The sequence below is a fragment of the Panthera tigris genome, chromosome A2, assembly GCF_018350195.1.
Source record: "Panthera tigris isolate Pti1 chromosome A2, P.tigris_Pti1_mat1.1, whole genome shotgun sequence".
Taxonomy (NCBI): Eukaryota; Metazoa; Chordata; class Mammalia; order Carnivora; family Felidae; genus Panthera; species Panthera tigris.
The window spans coordinates 76,568,604-76,595,520 of NC_056661.1; the positions used below are offsets into that span (position 1 = coordinate 76,568,604).

Sequence of the window (26,917 nt, forward strand, 5' to 3'; positions counted from 1 at the left end):
CTTACCAGCAATGTATGAAAGTTTCAATTTCTTTATTTCTTGCCAATACTTCTTTTCTTTTTAATATAGCCATCTGATTGGGTATGGAGTGGTACCTTGTTTTGATTTGAATTTCCCTACTGACTAAAGATATTGAGCATCTTTTATTGTGCCTATTGGCCATTTTTTAAATCATCTTATTTATTTTTATACAGTTTAGTTTCAGGTATAAATTATAGTGATTGAACAACTCCATACATTAACTGGTGCTCATCACAACAAGTGCACTCGTTAATCCCCATGGTCTGTTTAACCCATCCTCCCACCTCCACCCCCTCTGGTAACCATCAGTGTTGGTGGGAATGCAAACAGGTACAGCCACTGTTGAAAACAGTATGGAGAATTCTTAAGAAATTAAAAATAGAATTAACCCTACAATTCAGCAATTGCACTACTGGGTATTTACCCAAAGAATACAAAAATGTTAATTCAGAGGGATACCTGCACTCCTGTGTTTTTAGTAACATTATTTGCGATAGCCAGGATATGGCTGTCCGTATCCTGAAAATGTCCATCAATTGGTGAATATATAAAGAAGATATGGGGGTGCCTGGGTGGCTCAGTTGGTTAAGCATCCGACTTTGGCTCAGGTCGTGATCTCATAATTTGTGAGTTGGAGCCCTGCGTTGGGCTCTGTGCTGACAGCTCAGGGCCTGGAGCCTGCTTCACATTCTGTCTCTGTCTCCCTCTCTCTCTGCCCCTCTACCACTTGTAGGTTGTAGTTTTCTAAGATTAGCAAATGTTCTCAGATTAAAAGCAGATTTGCTTCTTTTCTCTCTGGATTCTCCTGTGCTTCACTTTAACTTGGTATTCCTATTTGTAGTCTCATTTTAAGATGCTTTTCAGACATTTTTACATGGCATATAACATTTTTAGTTGTTTTCAGTGGTAAGCTAACAATCGAGTCTGCCATACTGAAAATAGAAAACTCCCATGTTTCATCTTTTTTTTTTTTTTTTTATTTTGAGAGAGAGAAAGAGCAGGGAAGGGGCAGAGAGAGAGAGAGAGAGAGAGCGAGCACGCATGCGTGAATCCCAAGCAGGCTCTGCACTTTCAGCACAGAGCCCGATGTGAGTCTTGAACTCATGAACCATGAGATCATGACCTGAGCTGAAGTTGGATGTTTAACCCACTGAGCTCCCCAGGTGCTCCTCATCTTTTTTAATAAAGCAAACATCAGGGGCACCTGGGTGGCTCAGTCGGTGTGCCCCCTTGTGCCCCCTTGTGCCCCCTTGTGCCCCCTTGTGCCCCCTTGTGCCCCCTTGTGCCCCCTTGTGCCCCCTCGTGCCCCCTCGTGCCCCCTCGTGCCCCCTCGTGCCCCCTCGTGCCCCCTCGCGCCCCCTCGCGCCCCCTCGCGCCCCCTCGCGCCCCCCTCGCGCCCCCCTCGCGCCCCCCTCGCGCCCCCCTCGCGCCCCCCTCGCGCCCCCCTCGCGCCCCCCTGCTCGCATTCTTTAAAAATAAGTAAACTTTAAGAAACAAAACAAATATCAGATTATTTTATTCTCCTGATAAAATTATTCACTGGTTTCTTAACAAGAAATAGAATGAAGTGTCAATCCTTAATATGGCATGTAAGCCCCTTCATGCTTGCCTTCATCAGTTTTGCCTTTTGCTAGAATTTTTCTCATTCATTCCTTTGCACATTTTCTTTCTTCTCTAACTCAGAATATTCTTGTCATTCACTACATTCTCACTGATGTGTCATTCTTTTGTGAGGACCTCTCCTGCCTTTCTTCTGGCAAGGCAGAATATTTCTCATTTTTTTGTTCCTTTAGTATCCTATGCATACTTCCATTATAGTTTTTTTCTGCATACCTTTTACTTTCCTCATACTCTTCTGCAAGACTGAGCTCCTTAAGGGCTGTGATATATGTGTTAATATTTGAATCTCTAGCCTTAGCATAGTGTTATTTATATACCAGACATTTAAATATTTAAGAAATGAGTAAAATGATTTTTTCCTTAGTCTGTGCTCCAGCTGTAATATTTTTTCTAAGTACATAGCATATGTTACTGAACAAAACATGTATGGTACTAAAAAAAATTTTTTTAATGTACTGCTACATCTGTCCTGTAACAACTTGAAAAATAGAGCATGTGAAAAGAGTGTGGATGTGTTAGTCTTTTTCATATAGAGAAGAGATACTTTAAGGTTATTTCAGTGATAGCTACTTAGAGCATGTGGGGCAGTGAGGATGCATGGGAACCTGTCCTAACAGCCAGAGGAATCCTGGCATGGTGGGGCCTGCGTGCACAGTGAGATATGGCTTTGCCTATAATAGCATGCTAACATTTACACATTTCTGTGACTCAGGCTCTGTGCGTTTGCAGCTCTCTATCTGCTACTTTTTTCTTGCTGCCACTGTGGGTTAACTCTCATCCTCCTTTTCACTGGCTCATTGTTTCTTCTCACTCTAGCTGCTTTTGTCTCAGGGTTTCTGCTTATTGCCACTTTCCTAAAGTGAACGGTGACTGCCAATAATAATTTTGGGCAGTTCTCGTTCACAACAATGCCACTAGTGACAGACCTGATGTGGTTTCTATTGACCTAACACCGTTTCCCTGAATCTAATCAGTTACGGCTAAAGTCACAAGGTCATGTGACCTGAAATTTGGTGAACGTTGTGTAAGGACCTGCCCAAGCTACTTTCCTGAAGGAGTAGGGGTACTACCAGTACCCCGAGCACTCTTAAGAGTTCTCTCCTGTGAGTTCATGTTTTACTTGAATGTTAAAATATACGTTAGAACAATACTTCCTCATAGTTAAGTTGGAATTTAAATATCGCTTTTTAGGATAACTTTCTCATTTTGGACTCAAAATCATGGTATGTTTAGGGAAATTTTTTTTCTTATGAAGGAAAAGACTAACATGTAAGGATGGTAGATATATGTGTAATTTTAGGCAATGAATTAAAATTTAATTTTTCTATTAAAATCCTTGCTTTTGACTCCAGATCTTAAACCTGTCAGAATCATGCATTTCTTTTTTTCCCCTGTGGTTAATACACTCTTTGGGCAGTAAGTTTTAAGAACCTATTTATGTTTGCCTCTTAGCTAGCTATAAGTGATAAAGAAAATTTCATGTTTATGCAGGATTTTATAATTAATGAAAACTTTAAAGTATTCTGAATCATTTGACTGTTACAATAATTGTGTTTAGAAGTTACATATCTCAGGGTGCATGGGTGGCTCAGTCGGTTAAGTGCCCAACTTCTGCTCAGGTCATAATCTTACGGTTGGTGAGTTAGGGGCCTGCGTCGAGCTCTGTGCTGATAGTTCAGAGCCTGGAGCTGCTTCAGATTCTGTGTCTCCCTTTCTCTCTGTCTGTCCCTTGCGCACGCGCTCTCTCTCTCTCTCTCTCAAAGATAAATAAACATTAAAAAATTAAAAAAAAAAGTTGTATATCTCATCATTTTATGGACAAATAAACCGAGGTTCTGAAAGTTACTTGCTGGAGCCAGTGTGCAGCAGTGTTAAGACTGTGAAAGAAGATTTCGTTCTCTAAATTTAGTATTCTTTGCTTTTGATTCTGTAGAATATATAAAAAAGCTAGATAATCTAGTTCCTGTGTTCCAGAAGCTAGCTGGAGGTAAAAATCAAGAACAAACTCGGCTTTGTAAGTACAGATGAAGTGTAGTGGACTAGGAGTTAGGAGGCCTGACTGCTAGTCTTCATCACCCAGCCACATGATAGTAAGTGAACTTTAGTGTCTTTTGACCCCAGTTTTATTGAGATATAATTGACATATAACCCTGTGTAAGTTTGAAGTGTATAACGTGATGGTTTGATAACATGCATATGTTGTGAGATGATTACCACAATAAGGTTGGCTAACCCATCCTTTACCTCAGGTGATTACCATTTTTGTTGTGGTGGTAATGGTGGTGCATTTTTTTTATGATGAAAGTTTAGAGTGGATCTGTACATTCTCTTCCAGCTCTAAAACACAGAACTCTTTCATAATGTTTTTATTTTTTATTTTATTTCTTTTAATCTAGATTTTTTTTTAATGTTTATATTTTGAGAGAGAGACAGAGTGTGAGCAGGGGAAAGGCAGAGAGAGAGAGGGAGACACAGAATCCGAAGCAGGCTCCTGGCTCTGAGCTGTCAGCACAGAGCTGGATGCAGGCCTCAAACCCACGAACCGTGAGATCATGACCTGAGCCAAAGTTGGACGCTTAACCGACTGAGCCACCCAGGCACCCCGGATGTTTTTATTTTTTATGGTTACAGAAGCATGAGAGGTCAGGATTTTTTGTGTTTGAGATAAACACTTTAGGGGTGCCTGGATGGCTCATTCGGTTAAGTGCTGACTTGGGCTCAAGTCATGATCTGAACAGTTCGTGAGTTCGAGCCCTGCGTCGGCTCTGTGCAGACAGCTCAGAGCCTGGAGCCTGCTTCTGATCCTATGTCTCCTCTCTCTCTCTGCCCCTCCTCCACTCGCCCTCTGTCTCTCTCAAAAATAAACATAAAAAATTTAAAAAATGAGATAAACACTTTATTTTTATTATTGTTATTAAATATTAGCCCTAATTTTCTGCACCCTTACTGTAAAAAATACTATACAAGAGGGACAACTAAGTTGAATACCTTTGGCCAAAATATTACAAAGGAAGAAAGGAAGGGAAAGTAAAGAAAAATACTCTATGTACATTTTGGTATCTTTATTTCCAGTATTTAATTTTTCTGGGATTAACTCATATGCAGGCTTACCTTAGGAAGGAAATTCATCTTAGAAATTTGTTGTCTTTAGAACTGTTTTGATGTCTGGGGCGCCTGGGTGGCTCAGTTGAGCATATGACTCTTAAATTTGGCTCTGGTCATGATCCCAGGGTCATAGGATTGGGCCCAGGTCAGGCTCTGCACTGGACATGGAGCCTGCTTGGGATTCTCCCTCCCTCCCTCCCTCCCTCCCCCCCCCTCCCTTCCCCCCTCCTTTCCCCCCCCGTCTCCCCCCCCCCGTCTTTCTCTCCCCCCGTCTTTCTCTCCCCCCCATCTTTCTCCCCCCTTCCCCTACCTTGTGCACTCTCTCTCTAAAATAAAAAATAAATAAATAAAAACTATTTTGGAATGTAAGCCCTCTTTGGAAGCTTATTATGTTTTAACCATTTTCTGTTCACTTGGGTCATTTCTGTTTTGAACATTGGGGAAACTTTAATGTTCCTGTTTAATCCTTTTATTCCTTGAGCTCCTAATTCATTTAAATGCATGTGGTATAAGAAAGCAACAAAGAAAGAGCTACAAAGTTGTTTCTGCCTTGAACATAAAATCACTATGATTGTTCTGTCAATTAGGAGAAAGTACTTTTACTTACATTTAATTCCCTTTGCTTTTTATCCCCATTTCACTCTTTACAGAAGCCTTTTCTTTCTCCAAACAGAGGCTTCTGACTTCATCTGTATACATGAATACATGAGTTGAATTTAATTATCACCCCAAGAATCATCCATCTTAGCTCATTTTAGTAACATTGTTAGCTTATGAACTGCTTCAGAGTTTTTCAGAAAGAAATTTTGAAGAGCTTATTATCTCTTACATAGAGTATTTAAATTTTTAAAATTTTAAAATTATATAAGAAAATGAGTTTTTTTAACTTTCAGTATGACAGCTTTGTTGAGATATAATTCACATACCTATTATATAACATTTTTATCTTTTCAATTTATTTTTTTAACTTTTTATCATTTTGCTTTTTAATTTTTTAAGTCATACACATATATTAGCTTTTCACTGGAAAGTTTTTAATTAAAATTTTTAACTTTGAAATTATATAAGTAAGAAAGTTTAAGAAAATGTTCAAACTAAGAAGGAAGAAATCATCTGACAAACATTTTCTCTGTGTGCTTATGTTTTATCGGTACATGGTTTTCATATACTTCAGTAGGGTCCTGTTAAAAATTTAATCTACTTGTATAGATGATGACTTGTTTAACTGGCTGTGTAATTATCTGCGAAAAAAGTGAATATGCCAGGAAGGAAGGAAGAGGGAAGATAACAGCAACATAAAATGCCAGTGTCCCCAAATACTGTAAAAACAGCAGCTACTAGAGCAAAACTAAAAAACGGTGCTGTGGGAGTGTTTTTGTGTTAGTTCTAGATCTAGCCTCCAGGGGGCGCAGCAGCTTCTGTTTCTGCTTGGGGAAAGCCAGTAAGACATCCCACTACAGGAGACCACTGTGCTGAGAGGCAGCTGGAGGCAAACATGCAGAGACGATAGGTACAGAAGCCTAAGACGTCAGACATTTGAGTGAAGCCTTCTAGTACTCTCCAAACCAGCCTCATTGCTAGCTGGGTGCAGCGACTGAGTAATCCCAGCTGATACCACATGCAGCATTTGAACCCTGCCTAAATTCCTGACCCACAGAATTGTGAGACATAAGAAATCATTTTAAACCACTAAGTTTTGAACTGGTTTTTGGTGCAGTGATAGGTAATTGGTAGACCTGCCAAACTGATTTTCAAGTATAGAGATAGCCATCCACATACAAATGCAGGGAAGATTGTTCCCCTCTTTCCTTAGGAATCTGATAGTGTGTTTGAGACAATCAGAATGACTAGAGAAATACCAACGTAAGACAGGTGATGAGCATAGGAGCTAATATTAAATGAAGGCTATTAATGGGAGTATAGTATGTCATGGCTGTATGTTTTGATAAATAAAAATTGTAAGAAAAATTGTAGGGAGCGCATGTGCAAAACAGGTTTTAAGAACGGTCTTCAGCTATCATATTTGTATCGTTGGTTGTGTATTGAGATAATGTTTTCTGTATGTGGTGCAGCAAAGCAAATGGATAATGTTAAATTATTCTAATTCTGTTATGTCTTACATCTTTGAGAGCTAGAAGTATCTGTGTGGAAGAAATAATGTACAGATGTAAGTTAGAAGATTAAGCAAATGCCCTGTGCTCCTGATTTAAAAAAAAAATTTTTTTTTTTACTGTTTATTTTTTTGAGAGAGCACGAGCAGGGGAGGGGCAGAGAGAGAGGGAGACACAGAATCTGAAGCAGGCTCCAGGTTCTGAGCTGTCAGCACAGAGCCTGATGCAGGGCTCAAACCCACAAACTGTGAGATCATGACCTGAGCTGAAGTCAGATGTTTAACTGACTGAACCACCCAGGCGCCCCATTAATTGGAATTATCAGTATAAATTCATGAGGAATTTTAATTTTATTTTTATATATACATTATGTATGTACATATTTTTGTACATAGATATGTATAATATTAATCTGAGAATGTTTTATGTATATTATGGAATAAAGCAATGAATATGTGATGTTTTGATTGTGACATTTCCTATCTATGTCTGCTGAAAAGTCACAGAAATGAGCAAGTTTAGTTTCCAGGATGTGTTCTTGAAAAGCTGTTGACCTCTAAAGGAAACCAGGGCTTCCTTGATAAATCTTTGATTCCAGGTGGGGTTGAAATACATAAAATGATTCTGGAATATTTTTGTACTGTGTATCAAGCTATCAACCAGGGCACCTGGGTGGCTCAGTCGGTAAGCGTCCGACTTCAGCTCAGGTCATGATCTCATGGTTCGTGAGTTCGAGCCCCACATCAGGCTCTGTGCTGACAGCTCAGAGGCTGGAGCCTACTTCAGATTCTGTGTCTCCCTGTCTCTCTGCTCCTCCCCCACTCACACTCTGTCTCCCTCTCAAAAATAAATAAACATTAAAAAATTTTTTTAAAAAACCTATCAACCACTGCTAACATGAATCATAATGAAAGGATTTTGCAAAGCCTCTGGGGTGACCAACTATACTAGTTTTAGCACAGAAAATCCAGGGTTCTGGGAAACTTCTGTCTCAGGCAAATTGGTACAATTGGTCAGCCTGAGAGGCTCGCAGTGGCCACAGAGGGACAAAGCGAGCCTCTGCAAGGATAAAAGCTACAGTGGATTGGTATCCTTTATTATGTTTAAATCTCTGTGTTCATATTGATAGCTGAAATAAACAAACACCCCACTAATTGTTCATCTTTGGTGGGTATAGGGAAAGTAATCTTTTTTTTTAAACAATTGATAATTTATTAAAAAGTTGATTTAAGCATCTGCAATAGTGACTTCAGCCTCAACTCCTGGCTCAATACTGATGGAGGTAATCTGTTTAACAATCTCAGAAGGACTGTGCAAATCAATGACTTGCCTCATTATTTCAATAATAATTCAAGTCTTGAATAATAATTCAAGTCTTAGAATCTTTACCACAGGGAGTTTTTCTTGCAGTGATTTTGAGTCTTGGTAGGTATCCAAACTGTCCTTTCACTTTGAGATTCTTTTCCTTTGTCCTTCTGACGAAGTCAGCAGATAACTTCTCCAAAGATTGCATGTTGTGCCTGGTTAGCAGGCTCCAGGCTCCAAGCTGTCAGCACGGAGCCTGATGAGGGGCTTGAACTCACAAACTGCAAGATCATGACCTGAGCTGAAGTCTGACTCTCAACTGACTAAGCCACTCAGGTACCCCTAGTGTAATTCTAATTGGGCAAATTGCCACCTCTGGTTCCCCGGGTGTCTTCCTGGTGTCTTTAAAAGTCATGGCTGTGGCGTGGCTTCTTGACCTACTTGTTCCTTGGCGAGAATGAACAGCAGTGAGGCAGGAGCAGGAGTGGGGCCTCCAGAGCTCTGCTGGAGTTGTGATCCTGTCCTCCTCAAAGAGCAGGGAAGCAGTCTAATTTTGAAAACTGATAAAGCACGAGAAAGAATCAAGTATTTATTTTTATTTTTTTGTATGAACAGTACCACCAGGTAAACAAATAGTAGGTGGGGTAAAGTTAGAAATTTTATATGCTAATAAATAAAGACAAAATGATGGATTTGGAATAATCTCTATGTTTTAATGGATTTTCACATTGAATATCACTGACTGCTAACAACACAGAGAAAAATCCTACATGTGTTGCACATGCACCACTATGTAAGGAATGATTTTGCCTAAGATATTACGGTTGAGTTTGATGAAGCTGCCTACATCCAACTACTGATGTACGGGAAATATGGAAGACAGAAGAACGTGTTAAACTGCTCTCAACAAAACCCCGTCTGTGGGAAAATGTATAGGACAGATGATTGAATATATTTAGCAGATTGCAAAGAAAAAAATAAGATGGTGAGGGAACCTATATAGATTTTAAAAAAGGGCAAGTTTAAACTATAGCATATAAACTAGTGTATAGGTAAATATACTTCAGTAATAAAAGCACAAAGAAAAGCAAGGAAGTGATTAAAAGCCAGAGTAGTGATTTCTCTTGGCTGGGATGGGAGAGTAGAAGGCAATGGATGGAAGGCGTCATGATTGGGATAGGGTACCTAGAGGGCTTCTGTAGTCGTTTCCATGGTTCTGTCTTCTGATCTGCATGGTGGTTCCAGGTTCATTTAGCTGTAATTTCTGTGTATGGTTTTCTGTGTTTGTAATATCTGTATTTATTTTAAGGACTATTTTATAGAGCAGTTGCAGGTTCACAGCAAAAGCAAGAGGAACAGGGCTCCTGGGTGGCTCATTTGGTTAAGTGTCTGACTCTTGATTTCAGCTCAGGTCGTGATCTCACAGTTGGTGAGATTGAGCCCCCTGTCAGGCTCTATGCTGACAGCCCGGAACCTGCTTGGGTTCCCTCTCTCACTGCCCCTCCTCTGCTTGTGTATGCTTTCTCACTCTCTCAAATAAATACAGTTAAAAAAAAAAAAAAAAAAAGAGGAAGATAGAGGTATCTCCTATATCCCCTGCCCCTAAACATGCATGCCTCCACCTTAATCACCATTTGTTAAATGGTGTACCATTTGGTACATTTGTTAAAATTGTTGAACCTATAGTGACATATCATTATCTCCCAGAGTCCATAATTTACATCTGGGTTCACTCTTGGTGTACATTCAGTGAGTTTGAATAAATGTATAGTGACATATATCCATCATTATAGTGTTTATACAGAGCATTTTCAGTGCCCTAAAAATCTTGTGTACTCTGTGTAGTCATTCTTCTAAACTTTGGCAGCCACTGATCTTTTTCTTTTCTCCATAGTTTTGCCTTTTACAGAATTTTAGGTAGTTGAAATGATACTAATACTTACAGCCTTTTTAGATTAGCTTCTTTCACTTAACTGATATGACATTACTCTATGTCTTTTCATGGCTTGATATCTCAGTTCTTTTTAGTGCTGATAATATGTTGGTATTGTATTTGATTATAAAAGTCCCACATAAAAAATAAGGAAGGGAAATTGTCTGGAGTGGAGGCAACTATATTAGGAAATGCTGACAGTTGATGCCTTATAGATTATCTAAGACTTCTTGACTGAGGATTTTATTAAATGCTGTTGTGAGAAGATTCAACATAATCTGTTAGTAGAGAGCCATTGAAGTTTATTAAAAAGGGGACTGGAGTGCTGAAAACTGTTTCTAAGAAGCTAAATCTAGCAGGATGGATTTTAGTTAAGAGACTGGAAAGCTAGTTGGTAGACCACATTGTGAAGGTGAAGGTGGTAAAGATTTGGATTAGGTGATGCTTGTAGGACCAGAGGTAATGTAACTTTTGGGTTTTGCAACAGAAGAATGGTCAATAAGAGTTGGTGACAGATTAAGTATGGTTAAAAATAAAAGCATTAGAAATAAGCTCAAAGATTTCATGTGTGAGGGCATATCCTTTATGGGATAGGTACTGGGGGATTCTAGGTGATTAGACTAAAGTAAGATCTGGTATTTCTCCTCATGAAGTATTTGGAATCCCAGAGGAATGATTATTAGGGACTGCATTCCAGATGGTTCATTTAAAAATGCTCTTCTGGCAAGCAAGAAAAAACTGATAAGTGGTTGTTTTTGGTAAGTGCATATTTGGGACATAGAGATAAGAAGGTGACTTTTTAAATTTTCTTTTGCATCTTGAATTATGTGCTTATATTACTTATTCAGAATATAAATAAAATTTAATTAAAAGATAAAGATGCGCAAATCTTCCAGTTTCTAGGGACACATTTTATTTTTTTAATGTTTGTCTTTGAGGGAGAAGGTGTGCCTGCATGCATGCACAGAAGTGAGTGCAGGAGGGGTTGAGAGAGATGTGGGCACAGAGGATCCCAAGCAGGCTCTGTGCTGTCAGCACAGAGCCCAACACAGGGCTCGAACTCAGGAAATGTGAGATCATGACCTGACCTGATGTTGGAGGCTTACTGAGCTACCCAGGGGCCCCCAGGGACATTCTTATTTGGCATTCTTTTATCATTATAATTACTTTAGACTAAAGTTACTGAGAAAAGCATTCAGGTAAACAGGTTTAATAATTGGTTGCCTTTGACTTACATGTTTGTAAGCATTATGCTTTTGATTATATGTTTGTGTGTCTCTGTATGTTGTGTGGGTATGTGTGTGGTTCTGGGGTGTGTGTGTTTCATTCAGAAAACAGTGTTTATACTGGAGTCTCAGCTGTTTTCCTAGTGCTTTTAATTCTTATTGCCTCCAGTTAAGATTTTCCTCCTTAGATGGGAGATGTTCTTCTCAACCAGCTTGAGGGTCATAAAGATGGTGGTGATGCGGCAGCATAGACTGTCTCTCTTCATTATCGCTACTGATGCTAAAGGTCACTACATATCTACTATTCCATCAGTCTTCCCTCTCCTGTCTCTCCCTTGGGCAATTGCTCTGGAGCCAGCTTCTGTAATAAAGTGTCCTGAAATACTTGGGTCTTCATTTCATGTCTTAGTCTTTTGGTTATGTAAAGACCCAGCATTAGGTCTGGTAATGAAAAAGAAATAGTAAGTGAATGTATATGTATATGATAGTTTTTTGTTTTGTTTTGTTTTAATAACTCTCTTTTATAATTTGTTATTAGTGATTTAAAAAAACATTAGAAAATTCAAGTAGGGCATACTTATTCTTTAAGATCTGGTGAAATTGGGAAAAGTTATGTTTGTTCCCCTATGGACCTAGAAAAGAGAAACCAGGATGAAAACAATAAGAGGCAGTAGTAGGAAGCTAAGCAGTCCTAGCACAGTGGCTATCAACCTTGGTTACACATTGGATATTAAAAATACTGAGGGGTGCCTGGGTAGCTCAGTTTGTTAGGTGTCTGACTTTTGATTTAGGCTGGGGTCCTGATCTCATGGTTCTTGGGATGGAGCCCCACGTCCTCGCTGACAGCATGAGCCTACTTGGATTCTCTCTCTTCCCCTTACCCACTCATGCTCACTCACTCTCTCAAAATAAATAAACTTAAAAAAAAAAATACAGGTGGTGCACCTGGGTGGCTCAGTTGGTTAAGTGTCTGACTTCAGCTCAGGTCATGATCTCACAGTTCGTGAGTTTGAGCCCCGCGTCGGGCTCTGTGCTGACAGCTTGGAGACTGGAGCCTGCTTCAAATTCTGTGTCTCTCCACCCCCCCACCCCCCGTTTCTCCCCAGCTCATGGTCTGTCTCTCCTTTTCTCAAAAATAAACATTAAAAAAAAAATACAGGTGCTCAGTATGCACCTCTAGAGATTCTGATTTAATTGGCCAGGGCTATGGCCTTGGCTTTGGAATTTTTTGAATTTGAATTTAATATGAAGACTGAGAACCACTGGCCTGGAGACTAAAACTGCTCAAGGATCCAGAAAAGAGTTCCCGAGTTTTATGGCACCTCATTCCCCATTCTCTTCTTATGGGGTAAATTGGGAGTTTTATTTTAAAATGATGCTTTCTAAGCCTTGTGAGTTTTTAGGTTTCTGATGGATAGGAAACAAAAGACATGAATGAATCTTTAGCGTATGGAAAGAATGGAAAGATTCACATGATAATAGTAATAAAACTTAATGGATTGACTATACTCACTCAACATTGTGATATTTGTGCAGGTTGCCTGTGATTTGCTTCGGAGAATAGTTCGCATCCTGTATCTCACTAAGAGACTCCAAGGACAACTGCAAGGGGGAAGCAGAGAGATAACAAAAGCTGCTCAGAGTCTTAATGAACTTGGTAAGTTCTTTTTTGATTAAAAAGTTAGTAGAGTTTTTAAGATTTTTCAGTCACTTGATTTGTTGACTAGTGTTGTCACCCGTAACAAATATTATTGAACAAATTTATTTAATAATTATCCATATACAACTTTGTCACACTTTTCAAAATGAGTGAGTAAAATTAGTTGATTTCTTAGAAATGCGGCTTAGTTTTTTAATTCTTGTATGGTAAAATTGGCCTTTGTTTTTTTTTTTTTTTTGGTATACAGGCATGTGAATTTTAATACATGTATAGATTCATGTAACCGCCAGCACAGTCATGATATAGAATAAATTCCATCACCCCCAAAATTCCCTCATGCTATCCCTTTACAGTCATACCTGCCCCCTCTCCCTTTGGCAACCATTGATTAGTTTTCCATCAGTTTAGTTTTCTTTTTAGGAGAATGTTAAATAAATGGGATTATAAAGTATGTGACATTTTAGGGGCGCCTGGGTGGCTCAGTCGGTTGGGCGTCCTACTTCGGCTCATGTCATGATCTCATGGTCCTTGAGTTCAAGCCCTGCATCGAGCTCGGTGCTGGCAGTTGAGAGCCTGGAGCCTACTTCACATTCTGTGTCTCCCTCTGTCTCTGCCCCTCCCCCACTCACTTTCTGTCAAAAAATGAATAAATATTAAAAAAAATTAAAAACAGTAAAGTATGTGACATTTTGAGGCTAGTGTTTTGTACTCCGTATAATACCCCTGAGATTCATCCAAGTTTTTGTATATACCATAGTTTGTAACTTGGTGTTTGTTGGAATATCACTGTGTGGTTGTACCACAGTTGGTTGATTGACAGATTGAAGGAAATTTATGTTGTTTCTAGTTTTTGGTAATGATGAATAAAGCTACTATAAACATTTGTGTACAGGTTTTCATGTGAACTTAATTTTCATTTCTGTAGAATAAATGCTGTTTTTTAGGTGACAGATCCTGTGTTGGCATTATGCCTAGAAAATTTATTGAATTCATTTCTTCATATGCTCATTCTTTTCTCAGGCATTTAGAACAGACTCTTGACATTCAAGGGTTTAACATTCATGGTTTGGACTGTTAACAAGCTGCAAGGTCCATGATGATATAGTTCATAATATTTTAGGCAAATTTTTGAATAGGTACTGAGTATATGTAGAACTCACACCTGCATTTTAATGAGGCTTTGTCATTTTCTTCTTTTCATTGGGCACCCAGTAATTTTTCTGAAGTGGATGTGTTTAGTGATTTTGTACCTTTGTAGGTTCAGCGGTCTTTGATGATATCCAATTCAGATATCAAGAGTCTACTTACTGTTGGTGGTATGCTTTGAAAATAATATCAGAAAGATAGGCATTACATGTTATTTTTGAAATCTTCTATCTTTGATATTTCAATTGCATAGTCATGTTGTAATGCTTATTCCATATTTTTTACAAAACAAATATAACATTCTTCATACTTCAACATTTCAATTTTCAATGCCTGAATACATTGTTTAGGTACATCATTAGAAATATAGTTAACTTGTGATTTAATATGCTTGGAATACATTGTTTAAAAAGTTAATGTTTATTAAAATTAAATTTTTTTTTAAGTTTTTAAATTCCAGTTAACATAGTGTTAAATTAGTTTCGGGTATATGGTACAGTGATTTAACATCCGTATATCACTTGTTGCTCATCATGACAAGTGCTCCTTAATCCCCATCCCCTATTACCTCTTCCTGCGTCCCCCACTTCTTCTCTGATAACCATCAGTTTGTTCTCAATAGTTAAGAGTCTATTAAAAAGTTAATTTTTAAGCAATTAGTAACGCTTGGGTATTTTTTTTCCACAGTATGTGCTAAATGTAGGAGTGTAAAAATTCTAGTATCAGCTTTTATTTTTGCTTTATCACATTTAATTTTTTTGTTCCAAAAATAATCTGTAGGATAATAGAATCATTAAAAACAGGCACAAATTAGTTCAAGGTTTATTATGTATATTTGTCATCACTGACACTGTTCCATTATAAAAAATTGCTAGACTTTGATTATGATTATCATTTTTTCTAGAAACAACAGATGCTGTAATACAAATGGTGATGGATTCTTTTTAAAAAAAATAGACATGAGTATCAATCATAATGTTCTGAGTTGGTTCGATGTGGAGCATAAACCCATTATCCTTCCAATGAGGCATTGGCTTTACCCAAAGTTTTATAAATATTAAATGATGAGCATTTGTTAAGAAAGTATTGTTCATGGTGGAATTCTCTCAAAATGGGTTTTGTTAATTTAAATTTTTTTTAAAGCTTTGCTGATTATGTACCATTCAGAATTTGCAAAGGCATCATCTTTTCATCATTCACCACTGTAGCTCAGTCTTGGCCAACCCTGGCATTGATAATAAGGAGAAGCCAAGAGGAAGATAAAGTTTCTACATTTGGAATTAGTATTTTAATGAAAGTAATAACTTGGCAATCAGTATTACAATTACGCATATATACTAAGTGATATTTTATGATTGGAACATCTCTGAAATTATTATTGTCTGTATCAGTATGGTTCTGATTCTCATTAGAAAGAATAAAATGATGAAGAGTAGCAGTGTTTACAGGCCATTGAAATTAACTTAAAACTAATCTCTTAAAAGGTCTTGGGGGTTGAATTGCAGAGACCAGATGAAATTCATTGTCATCTGGAAATTCTTTGTATTTTGAGGGACTAGAGGGAATGTGGAGTGACTGCTAATGGATACAGATTTCTCTTTGTGGTGATGAAAGTGTCCTGGAATTAAACAGTGGTTGTTGCACAACCTCATCAATATGCAGAAAAGCCTCTGAATTGTGGACTTTAAAAGGCTGGATTTTTATGGTTTGTGAATTACGTATCAATTTAAAAAGTATATTCTGGAACCTGGGGACAGTTATACTAGTACCTCTTCTTTTTCTAAATTGAAGTCTAAGTGACATACAACCAACTGCACGCATTGAAAATGTGCAATTTGGTAAGTTTTGACAGGAAACATCACCAGTATCAAGGTAATGAACATAACTATCACTGTCAAAAGTTTCCTCATGCCCCTTGGCAGTTGTTCCTCAGGCATTTATTGAACTTCTTTCTGTCACTATAGATTACTTGGCACTTCAGAGAATTTTATATAAATGAAATCATAGCTTGTGTTTTTGTGGCTTCTTTTAGTGAGCTTAACTTTGAGATTTATGTATGTTGTTGTATATATCAATAGCTCATTCCTTTTTATTTCTGAGTAGAATTACCTCGTATAGCTATCCCATAGTTGGTTTATCCATTCACCTGGTGATGGGAAATTTGGGTTGTTTCTAGTTTTTGGCTATTAGAAATCAAGCTGCCATAAACATTCATATATAGAACTCTTTGTATGGACGTATGCTTTCAGTTCTCTTTGATAAATACATAGGAGCAGAATGGCTAGATCATATGTGTTTAACTGTTTAAGAAATTTTTCAAAGTAGTTGTAAAATTTTACATTCCTACAAGTAGTGTGTGAAAATTCTGCTTCCTCCACATGCCAACACTTGTTACAGTAAGTCTTGTTATTTTTAGCCATTCTGATTGGTATGTAGTGGTACCTTGTTTTGAGTTTACAAAAAGTTTGCTAGAACTATTAAAGGAGTTTAGCAAGATCTCAGGATACAAGATTATTATAAAAATTAGTTTTATTTCCATATAATTTACTGTTAACAAGCAATTAGAAATTGAAATTCAAAAAATGGCACTTATAATAGCATCAAAAGTATGAAACACTTAGGTTGAATTTGACAAAAGATTCCTATGACCTATATAGACTGAGAACTAGAAAATGTTGTGAACATTAAAAGAAGACCTAAATTAATAAAGTAACCCTGTCCGTGCAATGAAAGACTTAATACTGTTTATTAAGGATGTCCATTTTCCCTAAATTGATCTACATGAATCCAGTATGATTATCATCTGAATTCCAGCAAGCTTTTATTTAGAAATTGACAAGCTGATTTTAAAAATCATATGGAAATGCAAAGGATCCAGATAGACAAAGTTTTTAAAAGACGACAAAGTTGGAGAATAAATCCTACCTGATGTGAATACTTCTTACAAAAATTTATTGTAAACAAGACAAAACAATAGACAAATAGATCAGTGGAACAAAATAGGTGAGCCAGAAATAGACCCAAACTCCTATGAACAACAGAAGAGGTAATCTTTTCAATAGATGGTGTTGGCACAATTGGATATCCGTATGCAAAACAGTGAACTTGTATTCCTACCTCACTTCATATAAAACAAATTAACTGAAGATGGATCACAGCCCTAAATGTAAAACGTAAAGCTATAGAAAACTTAGAAGGAAACACAAGAGAACATTTTTGTGACTTTGAATTAGAAAATGATTTCTTAGATATATCACTCAAAGCACAATTCACACACACAAAAACTGATAAATTAGATTTTATCAAAATTTACAACTTTTGTTCTTTGAATGATACTGCTTGAAAAATGGAAAGGCAAGCCATTGACAAGGAGAAAATACATGCAAAATATGTACTTGATCAAGGACTCGTGTCCAGAATATATAGCAAACTCTTGAACGATGGTAGGAACACAGACAATGCGATTAAAAAATAGGCGAAAGATTTGTACAGACACTTCACCAAAAAAAGATACGTGGATGGCAGCTAGGCATATAAGGTTCTCAATATCATTAGGCATTAGAGAAATTAAAATTATGTTAGTGTCTTGCTGACAGAGAATAAGCAGAATGATTTTAGTGCAGATATACTTGTAACTTTTCATGCAGACTATTATCTAATGGTTTTAAAAACTACTTAATATAGGTTTCAGGATTAAATTGTATCATATTGAATTATGGCTTCTCTTCAAGAAGAGTCTTTGGACTAGATGCAAATTTAGATGGGCCTTACTACAAATTCGTGACATTTTTTGGAACATGAGTGAAATAAGATACTTAAAAGCGTATTTTTGATACTGTTACCAACTTTTTAAAAATTGTTGTTAGCCCATCAAAGCAGGGTCTCTACATAATTCATAAGCTTGATATCGTTTCAGAATTAAAAAAAAAAGTGTTTATTTTGAGAGAGTGAGCTAGCAGGGGAGAGACAGAGAGGGAGAGAGAGAATCCCAAGCAGGCTCTGCACTGCCAGCACAGAGCCTGATGTGGAGCTTGATCCCATGATCTTGAGATCATGACCTGAGCTGAAGTCGTAGGCCTAACTGACTAAGCCACCCGAGCAGCCCTTTTCAGAATTTTTTGAGCAGTTTGGGAAGCTATCATTGTGAGGCAGAGGAAGGCACCTTTTTAAAAATTAGTGTTTGAAATCACTTAAGTTTAGAACTATTGAAAAGGTTCTTGTAATATCAGTACAGTGAGATCAGGTTGAATAACAGGTTTCCTTATTCTGTGGAATGCATTTGTACTTTTTCAATGTTGAATTGAAGCTATAGCGGTGAAACCGGAAAGTGCTCAACATTAGCACTTTCTAGTTTCTCCTTGGGAATATTAATGAGGTCGTCTACCCATGATATAGACATCTTGACCTATCAATTATAAGGTCATTGGTGAGGAATCTAGTGTACTCTTCCCTTTAGTGTTATCAAATGTTAAAATTCTGCTGGATACTATTGGATTAGAATATTTAAATGTAGAGAGAACATGGAAGATGTAATCTATATTATTTTGAATTTAGGTAAATGGTTCTTTTCTTGTATACTAGTTTACTTGGACTTGTTGAGAAAGTTTGAACCTAGTTCCTCTCTACTTGTGTTTTCATTTTGATTCCTTACATTTTATTTCTCCTTATTTGTATTCGATCCTTGCTTTTGAAAGTTAAAAAAAAATGAATCTCTTTATTATCTTAAGATTTACTGCACGTTTTTGAGAGTCATGACTACCAAGAGCCAGTATTTACCTTGTGAAGTTACCACCATTCAGGGTTTATTTCTTTCTCACTTTTTCTGGCTTAGAAACTTTATTTTGCCAACAGTGAGAGTTGAATTAATGATTGTTATGGATATTTTATTGTCTGACTTGTTTTAAAGGAGGTATTAATTTGACTTACAAAAATACATAAGAAGAACAAACAACAGATCAGAAACAATAAAAAGGGATGGTCCTTAGGGGTTCCTATAATAGCCCAGTTTTTGTGAGTCTTCGTTTGAGGCAGAGACGATTCATGATTTCTCCTGCTCCTCCTCCCATCGATAGGCATTCTTTTCACAGCTTTTGGGAAGAAATGGAACATGGGATTCATACATGGGTAGGGGTGATTGGAGCTCTCACAAACTGTAAAGACAACTTGTCTTTTTAAAATGTTCTTGATTCTGCAAATCCCAATTAAAGCTCATCTTTCCCTTCAAAGTAACCAAGTTCACAATAGACTGGTTTATAATCCAGAACACTCTTCATTAATTAGCAATGAGATATGTGCTATTCTTTTGGCTGAACACATATAATTTTCTCCCTGGACATATTAAATGGAAAAATAAATTTGTAATCACAAACTTGTTGGTAGAATTGGAGTTAGGTCAAGGGAAGCTGGTTGTATGGTTAAGATATTAAGATATTTATCACAAAGTGTGATAAGCCTGATGCTTATTACATCTTCACATTAATAATGTGCTTTACTTTACCTGGAGTGCTGAATAAGTCTTGGGTCATGGGGAACCCTCTGTTTGGTCACTGCCAATCTCTTGACTCTTGTTTTTATTTCTTCTTTTATGCTTCATGTTGTTGACTTTCCCTATTTATTTTATACAGTTTTATCCAAGTAGGACACCATAAAATTGATTAGGTTTTTGTTTCCAATTAAAACTCTGTCTCAATGCTGAGTACAGTTATATTCCAGATATGAATTGGGAGTTTGAGTGTTCCCTAAAATTCAGTCATGCATTTGGTCTCTTGAATTTTAGAATGATTTTGTACTAATCCCACTTACTAAAATGAACTTGTTAGTATTTAGATACTTCAGATTTATGGGTTAATATAAACTTTGTATCTTTTTATAGTATCAATGCTCTCTAAACAGAAATATAATGTCTCCTCATTTGTTCCAGTCTATATTTTCAAAGTTTTTTAGTTTTAAAAATGATATATGTACACCCTATATATTGTGTCTTATGATAACTCTTTCTAGGTAGTTATATTTTTTTTACTACCTAATTGTTTTTTTACTTATCCTACATAAAGGGATTGAAGGGGAAAAAATTTACATAAAAAAGTAAGCAGGGGCTCCTGGGTGGCTCATTCAGTTCAGTGTCCAGCTCTTGATTTCGGCTTAGGTCATGATCTCGTGGTTCATGAGTTCAAGCCCTGTGTCAGGCTCTGCGCTGCCAATGAGGAGCCTGATTGGGATTCTCTTTCTCTCCCTCTCTCTCTGCCCCTTCCCTACTCTCTGTCTCTGTCTCTGTCTCTCTCAAAAAACAAATGAAAAAACCAGACTAGAATTTCATGGATCCTCTCTAGTCTTTTTTGTGAAATCATGGCTTATAATTTATTTATTTATCAATTAGGTTTCAATACACATAAACCCTGTAGCTTGTTAGGAACCTGGTAAAAAAAAAAAAATGAGTAAATGTAGTTTTTCTGTTTGGGAAGTTTAATTTATGCACTTATATGAAACTAAGCATAAAACATGATTATGATGATGATGATATTGTTATTGTTATCATCATCCATGGAAGAAACCAGTCTTTTCTCTTTACAGCCTTCTCATTTTGGCTCATCTGCATCTTCCATGAAATAATAAGATAAAAGCTCCAGTTAATCTCTCAATATAAGACTTAGATAAATTCATTAATTCATTAAGCCAGTATTTATTGAATGCCTACTAAGTGTACCATGTGTTATTCTTGATATTAAACATACACCAATGAACAAAACATAAACTCCTCTGCCTTTTATAAGAATTTATATTTTAGTGGTTCCTAAGGTCCCACACTTGTTATATCTGTAAAAATCTGATTCCAAAGCCTTATTCACTAGTGCTCTACTCCTTTCCTCAAACTCTATAGCAGCATTTAATTACTTTACGAAAGGCATTGCTGCCATTGGTAGGTCTCTCAGGGTCCTTTAAAAAGAAAAAAAAAAAGGATACAACATATTTAAGATACACCGTGTTTAGGGCGTCTGGGTGGCTCAGTGGGTTGAGTGTCCAACTCTTGATTATGGCTCAAGTCATGATTCCAAGGTTGTGGGATCTGGTCCTGCTTAGGGCTCCATGCCCTGAGTGTGGAGCCTGTGTAAGATTCTGTCTTCCTCCCTCTGCTCCTCTCTATTGCACGCTCACTCTCTCAATCTCTAAAAGATAAAAAATAAAAATAAATAAATAAATAAATGCCGTGTTTATATAATGAATGTATTTTATGTTGTGATTGTTGGTTAACTCATGTTAGTGACATCTGTATTAAAGCTTTATTGAGTTATCTTTTAAAGATTTTTAAAAAAGTATAAGAAAGCATTAAGTTGTAATTAAACAGTTGGATATGGTAGAAATTAATTTTTATTGCTTATGGTCTGTTTTCTGAGTTTCATAATTTTGTGGCTAAGCTGTGATACATTAATATCACATTGTGTGGTACATTAATACCACATAAGCTGTGAAACATTAATACCAAAAAAAAATTTTTTTTAATGTTTATTTTTGAGACAGAGAGAGACAGAGCATGAGTTGGGCAGGGGCAGAGAGAGAGGGAGACACAGAATCCAAAGTAGGCTCCAGGCTCCGAGCTGTCAGCACAGAGCCCAACGTGGGGTTCGAACCCTCAGGCTGTGAGGTGATCTGAGCCGAAGTCAGACGCCCAACTGACTGAGTTGCCCAGGCGCCCCCATTTTTAATGTAGAAGGAAAAGATTATAGAAGTTTGTTTCATCCAGTACTGTTCTTATTGTAACTGTGATATTTACCCAGTCTAGTAAGACTGTACTTACAGGTACACATTTCTGATTTATGCACAGGGGAGACAAGTATTTATATAACCTTTGCCACATAATAGGTGACCAATAAATACTGAACTGGTGAATATTTCTTGAGATATCTACAATATGATGTAGTTGGTGACAACTTTGGAAAATTTTATTATTTCAAGCTTATTAAAATTATCTTCTGGTAGGAAAATTTGTACGTCTTCCATATAACTTAAGTATTAAATTAGGTCTCAGGTGACTTCTTAAATGCATTTCATACACGTATAGGTTTTTTGACAGCTTCAACATGGAGAATTCAGTATACATTTTTCACCTTACATTGTAATCACCTGTAATGATAAACATTTTCAGAAGTTAGATTTAGATGGTCTCTAAATTACTTACATATGTGACTGGCTGGATTCAGCTACCACCAGGTGGGGGTGATGCTGTGCTCAAATCCAAATGTTCAGAATAATGGACTTCTGCTTAGGTATGGGTTTGTCTGTTGAAGAGATAAGCATCTTAAAATTATACAACATCCCTCTTTTTGTTAACTAATGGAATTTAATGTTACCAAAGTTTATATTTGACAGATGATACCACACAGCATCTATGATCCTATTTTATTGGTTTTATCTTTTGTCACACAGTATCAAGGAAGTTGGAGTATATACAGACAAAATAAGCAAGTTACTTTTTGTAAACTTAAGAGTATTTTCATACATTTCAAAGTTACAGTAGCATTTCTAGGTGTATGTTTTATTCTATATGGTCAGTTAATGCTTATGGAAGCTCTGTATTATACCTTACTATTTGTCATCTCTTGCTGTAACATTTATGAGTGTTTGAGAATGATTTATTTAGTGTAAGATTGTTCAGACTGGTAATGTGTCAAATTTTTAAATTTCTTGGTTCTAAGGTTTTTTGTTTTTTTGTTTTTTTTTCCATTTGGATGCTTAGCTCAATAGTTCTCAACCTCTTTTCTGTTCCAGTATTTATATCATTAATAATTTTGTTTTAAAAATCAGAATATATTTTAAATGAATATGAATAGTGCCTCAGAAATACAAGTTTATTATTTTATTAACTTTTTTTTTTACTGATTATTTTATTGACTGTTTCTTAAAAATGGTATTAGCCTACTTCCTAGTGAATTGTATTTGAGCCTTAAAGCCTGATATTTGATGGGAAGATTAGGTGGGATGTTCTTCTTTTTATCACCATTGTATTTCATTACTTTATCTAGAAAAAATCCTAGAGCTGTATGAAACATCTTTTTATCAGTGTTTGGTTTGGTAAATTAAAATTATCTATAGGCTAAGTTAAAAGGGTTTGATGTAAATTTCATTGTAGGTATACTTACAGAGTTTTGCATTTTAATACTATGTAAACAACAGGGCAGGGAGGCAGGAATGATACTCTGAGAGACCTGTTCAGTAAAACAGGATGCAGTTTCATTTTTTATAATTTCTGTGTTACAGACTCAAAATCTGTTGCAGTGAATCAGAAATAGGTTTTCTACCGTATCTAAATGGAAGATAATGCTGATAATATAGTTTTATTATCACAAGTAGGAGTATGTTCAGTGGTCAGTGGTGATCTGCATTTACATATTAATACTTAAAATTAATGTATCAATATATTAAAATAATTCCACTTTGGGAAAAAATCCTGATATCATTCTATGTGGCAAGCCATTCTCTAAAATCCAGTTTGTTTATTCCATATAATAACTCACAATGGCAAAGTTAGTTAGCTAGGGATATATCTTATGGCTAATTTATTCTGGTAGGTACAATGACATGATCCTCAGAATGAGGTTGTACATGGAGATTCATGAAGTTTTTCTATAGCACTTAGAGGGATTGGTAACATCTGTTTTGAAAAATCTCTGTGTCTAAATTATATGGTCTTACGTGTCTGGAGATCCGGTTTTTTTAACTTCTCAGGTTTATCCAGAGCTGCTGTTTGAGGAAAATGCTGAATTTGTCAACAACCATTCCTGAACACCTCCTTCACCTGTTTCAGGAAAGAATGATTGGATAGGATCTTTATTTTTCAAAACAGTATGCTAACTCTTACATTTTAATTTGGTTTCCAAAACATATGGATCTATACTCAGTGTAATGAGTGTCTACTCATTATTGATTGTCTTCCCAAATCCTTTCTCCCCCTCTTCTTCCTTCCTGGCAGATTCCAAGTTTTGTGTTTTCATGTTAGTAACCCTGAGTTCAGGGAAGTTGGTCATGGTAGTTTCATTCTTTCTTGTAATTGTTTAGACATATGATCTCCCCTGGGCTAAGGAGATTTGAGGGAAGTGAACTGGGAAGTTCCAAACTCTTTGAAAAGGTTTTCTTTGCAAATAAATGCTGACAAAAAGAATAGGTGGTGACTAGATACTATCCCTGTATCTAAACTTTGACTTTGAGACCTACTACTTGCCTGTTTGCAACAAATAAACAGACACTGATCTCTTTACCATTTCATCTAGTTCTCTCATTTCACACACTTCTTTCTTTCTTTCTTTCTTTCTTTCTTTCTTTCTTTCTTTCTTTCTTTCTTTCTTTCTTTTTTTTTTTTTTTAACTTTCCTGGATTTTAATACACTTTATATTGGTATGGTTTTTATAACCTGTATGTTCATCATATAATCTCATCAGATTATCTCCTTTTTTTCATTTCTCTTCTCTCATTATTTCTCCCTTCATGTCCTCCATTTTCCATTTTTCCCTCTTTATAATCTTTGCAACCCCCTCCATCCTCTTCCTCCTTTTTTTTTTTTTTTTAAAGTACATTTTTGTTGTGCCTTAAGCATAGTCCCTTACTTTCCAAGTGGAGCTGGACTAATGATGGATTTGAATTGAAGAACTAGAAGAACTTGGGCACCAGAGTTATTAAATTGAGAGTGGGGTGGGTATTCCTAATTTGGGAAATATCAAGAAATGGATGGATTTAAATTCATTTATAAAAAATCAACTCTTTTTGTATATGACTTATATGCAATAAAATGCACCCATTTGAACTGTACACTATGATGGGCTGTGACATGTGTATGGTACCATCACCACTGCAGTCAAGATACACAACATTTTCATCACCCTGAAAAGTTGTCTGGTGCCTCTTTAAGTCAGTCTGCCCACTTCCAACACAACTTTTGGTTATTAGAGATTTCATTTTGCCCTTTCTTGAATTTCATATACTTGTAGTCATATATATACTCCTTTGATGAGTAGTATTCCACTGCATGGATATGCCACAATATGTTTATCCATTCACCTTTTGATGCGTATTTTGGCTGGTTTTCGTCTTTTGACTATTGTGAATAAAGTTCTTATGAACGTTTATTTTCAAGGCTCTTGGGTACATACTTGAGTGGAATTCCTGACTTATCAGTATTATGATTAACTTCTTAAGATTTGCTACACTATTTTCCAGAATGGTTGTACAGTGTGCATTTTCACTAGCAGTGCATGAGAGTCCCATTTGCTTTACATCCTTCAGTGGATGTCATTATGAGTCCTTTTAATTTTAGACAGTCTAATAGATTTGTAGCGGTATCTCTTTGTGATTTGAATTTGCATTTATGTGATTACTAATGATTTTGAGTATTTTTGTGTTTATTTCCCATTTTGTTTACCTTAATTTTTAGAATTTTTAATGTTTTATTTATTTTTGAGAGAGAGAGTGCATGTGTGCAAGTGGGGGAGGGACAGAGAGAGGGAGACAGAGGATCCAAAGTGGGCTCTGTGCGGACAGCAGCAAGCCCGATGTGGCACTTGAACTTGTGAACCCTGAGATCATGACCTGAGATGAAGTCTGATGCTCCACCAACTGAGCCACCCAGGTGCCCCTACCTTATCTTTGAAGTGTCTGTCTAGATCTCTTGCCCTTGTTTTGTATTTTTTTTCTTTTTCAAACTTTTATTTAAATTCTAGTTAATACACAGTGCAATATTGATTTCAGGAGTAGAATTCAGTGATTCATCACTTAACATTCAATGTTCAGTGCTCATCATAACAAGTGCCTCCTTAATACCCATCACCCACCCACCTCCCTTCATCAACCCTCAGTTCTCTAAGAGTCTCTCATGGTTTGTTTCCCTCTCTTCCTTGCCCCCCATATGTTCATCTGTTTTGTTTCTTGAATTCTACATGAGTAAAAATCATGTGGTATTTGTCTTTCTCTGACTGACTTATTTCACTTAGCATAATGCACTCTAGCTCTATCCTTGTCATTGCAAATGGCAAGATTTCATTCTTTTTGATGGCTGAGTAATATTCTATTGTGTATATTTACACCACATCTTCTTTATTTATTTGTCAGTTGATGGACATTTGTTACCTTTGTTTTAGAGTGGGTATCTGTTGTCTTAATGAGTTGTGAGAAGTCTTTATATATTTTGGATACAAGTCTTATGTCAGATATATACATACATATATATATGTGTGTGTATATATGCGCACACACACACACACACACACACACACACATAATGTGTGTTTTCTTCCAATATATGGTTTGCTTTAAATATTCTTAAATTCCTGGTGGTATTTTAGCAGAAAATTTTAATCTTGATGAAGCCCAGTGTATCTTGTTTTGTAGTTTGTACTTTTTGGAGCCCTATCTAAGACGGTCTTTTCTTATCCTATGATGGCAAAGAGTTTTGCCTACATTTTCTTCTGGAAGTTTTATAGTTTTAGTTTTTGCATTAATGTCTGTGATCCATGTCAAGATAATTTTGACATGATTTAAGAAAAACATTGAAGCTCATTTTTTCCCCTAAAGATAAATAGCTGTTCCAGTACCATTTACTGAAAAGACCTTCCTGTTTCTACTAAATTACTTTGGGGCTTGTGTAGAAGATCAGTTGACCCCATATATGTAGGTGCATTTTAGATTCTGTTCTGTTCCATCCATCTTTGTGTATTTCTTTATGCCACATATATTTATATTTTGATTACTATAGCTATTTTTGAATTTGTATTTAAAGTGTATTTCATATAAAGGAATATTTTTGGGT

General features: G+C 36.4%; 1 protein-coding gene and 1 pseudogene across 1 annotated transcript in view; one reads left to right on the top strand and one right to left on the bottom strand.

Moving 5' to 3' along the window:
• The window catches only part of COG5 (component of oligomeric golgi complex 5), a 312,502-nt gene that overhangs the window by 24,732 nt on the left and 260,853 nt on the right, over positions 1–26,917 (top strand). The window contains exon 6 of the mRNA XM_007083949.3: positions 12,858–12,978. Coding sequence (XP_007084011.2) covers positions 12,858–12,978 — 121 coding nt within the window. The remainder of the gene's footprint in view (positions 1–12,857; positions 12,979–26,917) is intronic.
• On the bottom strand, positions 8,056–8,726 carry LOC107179783 (annotated as a pseudogene).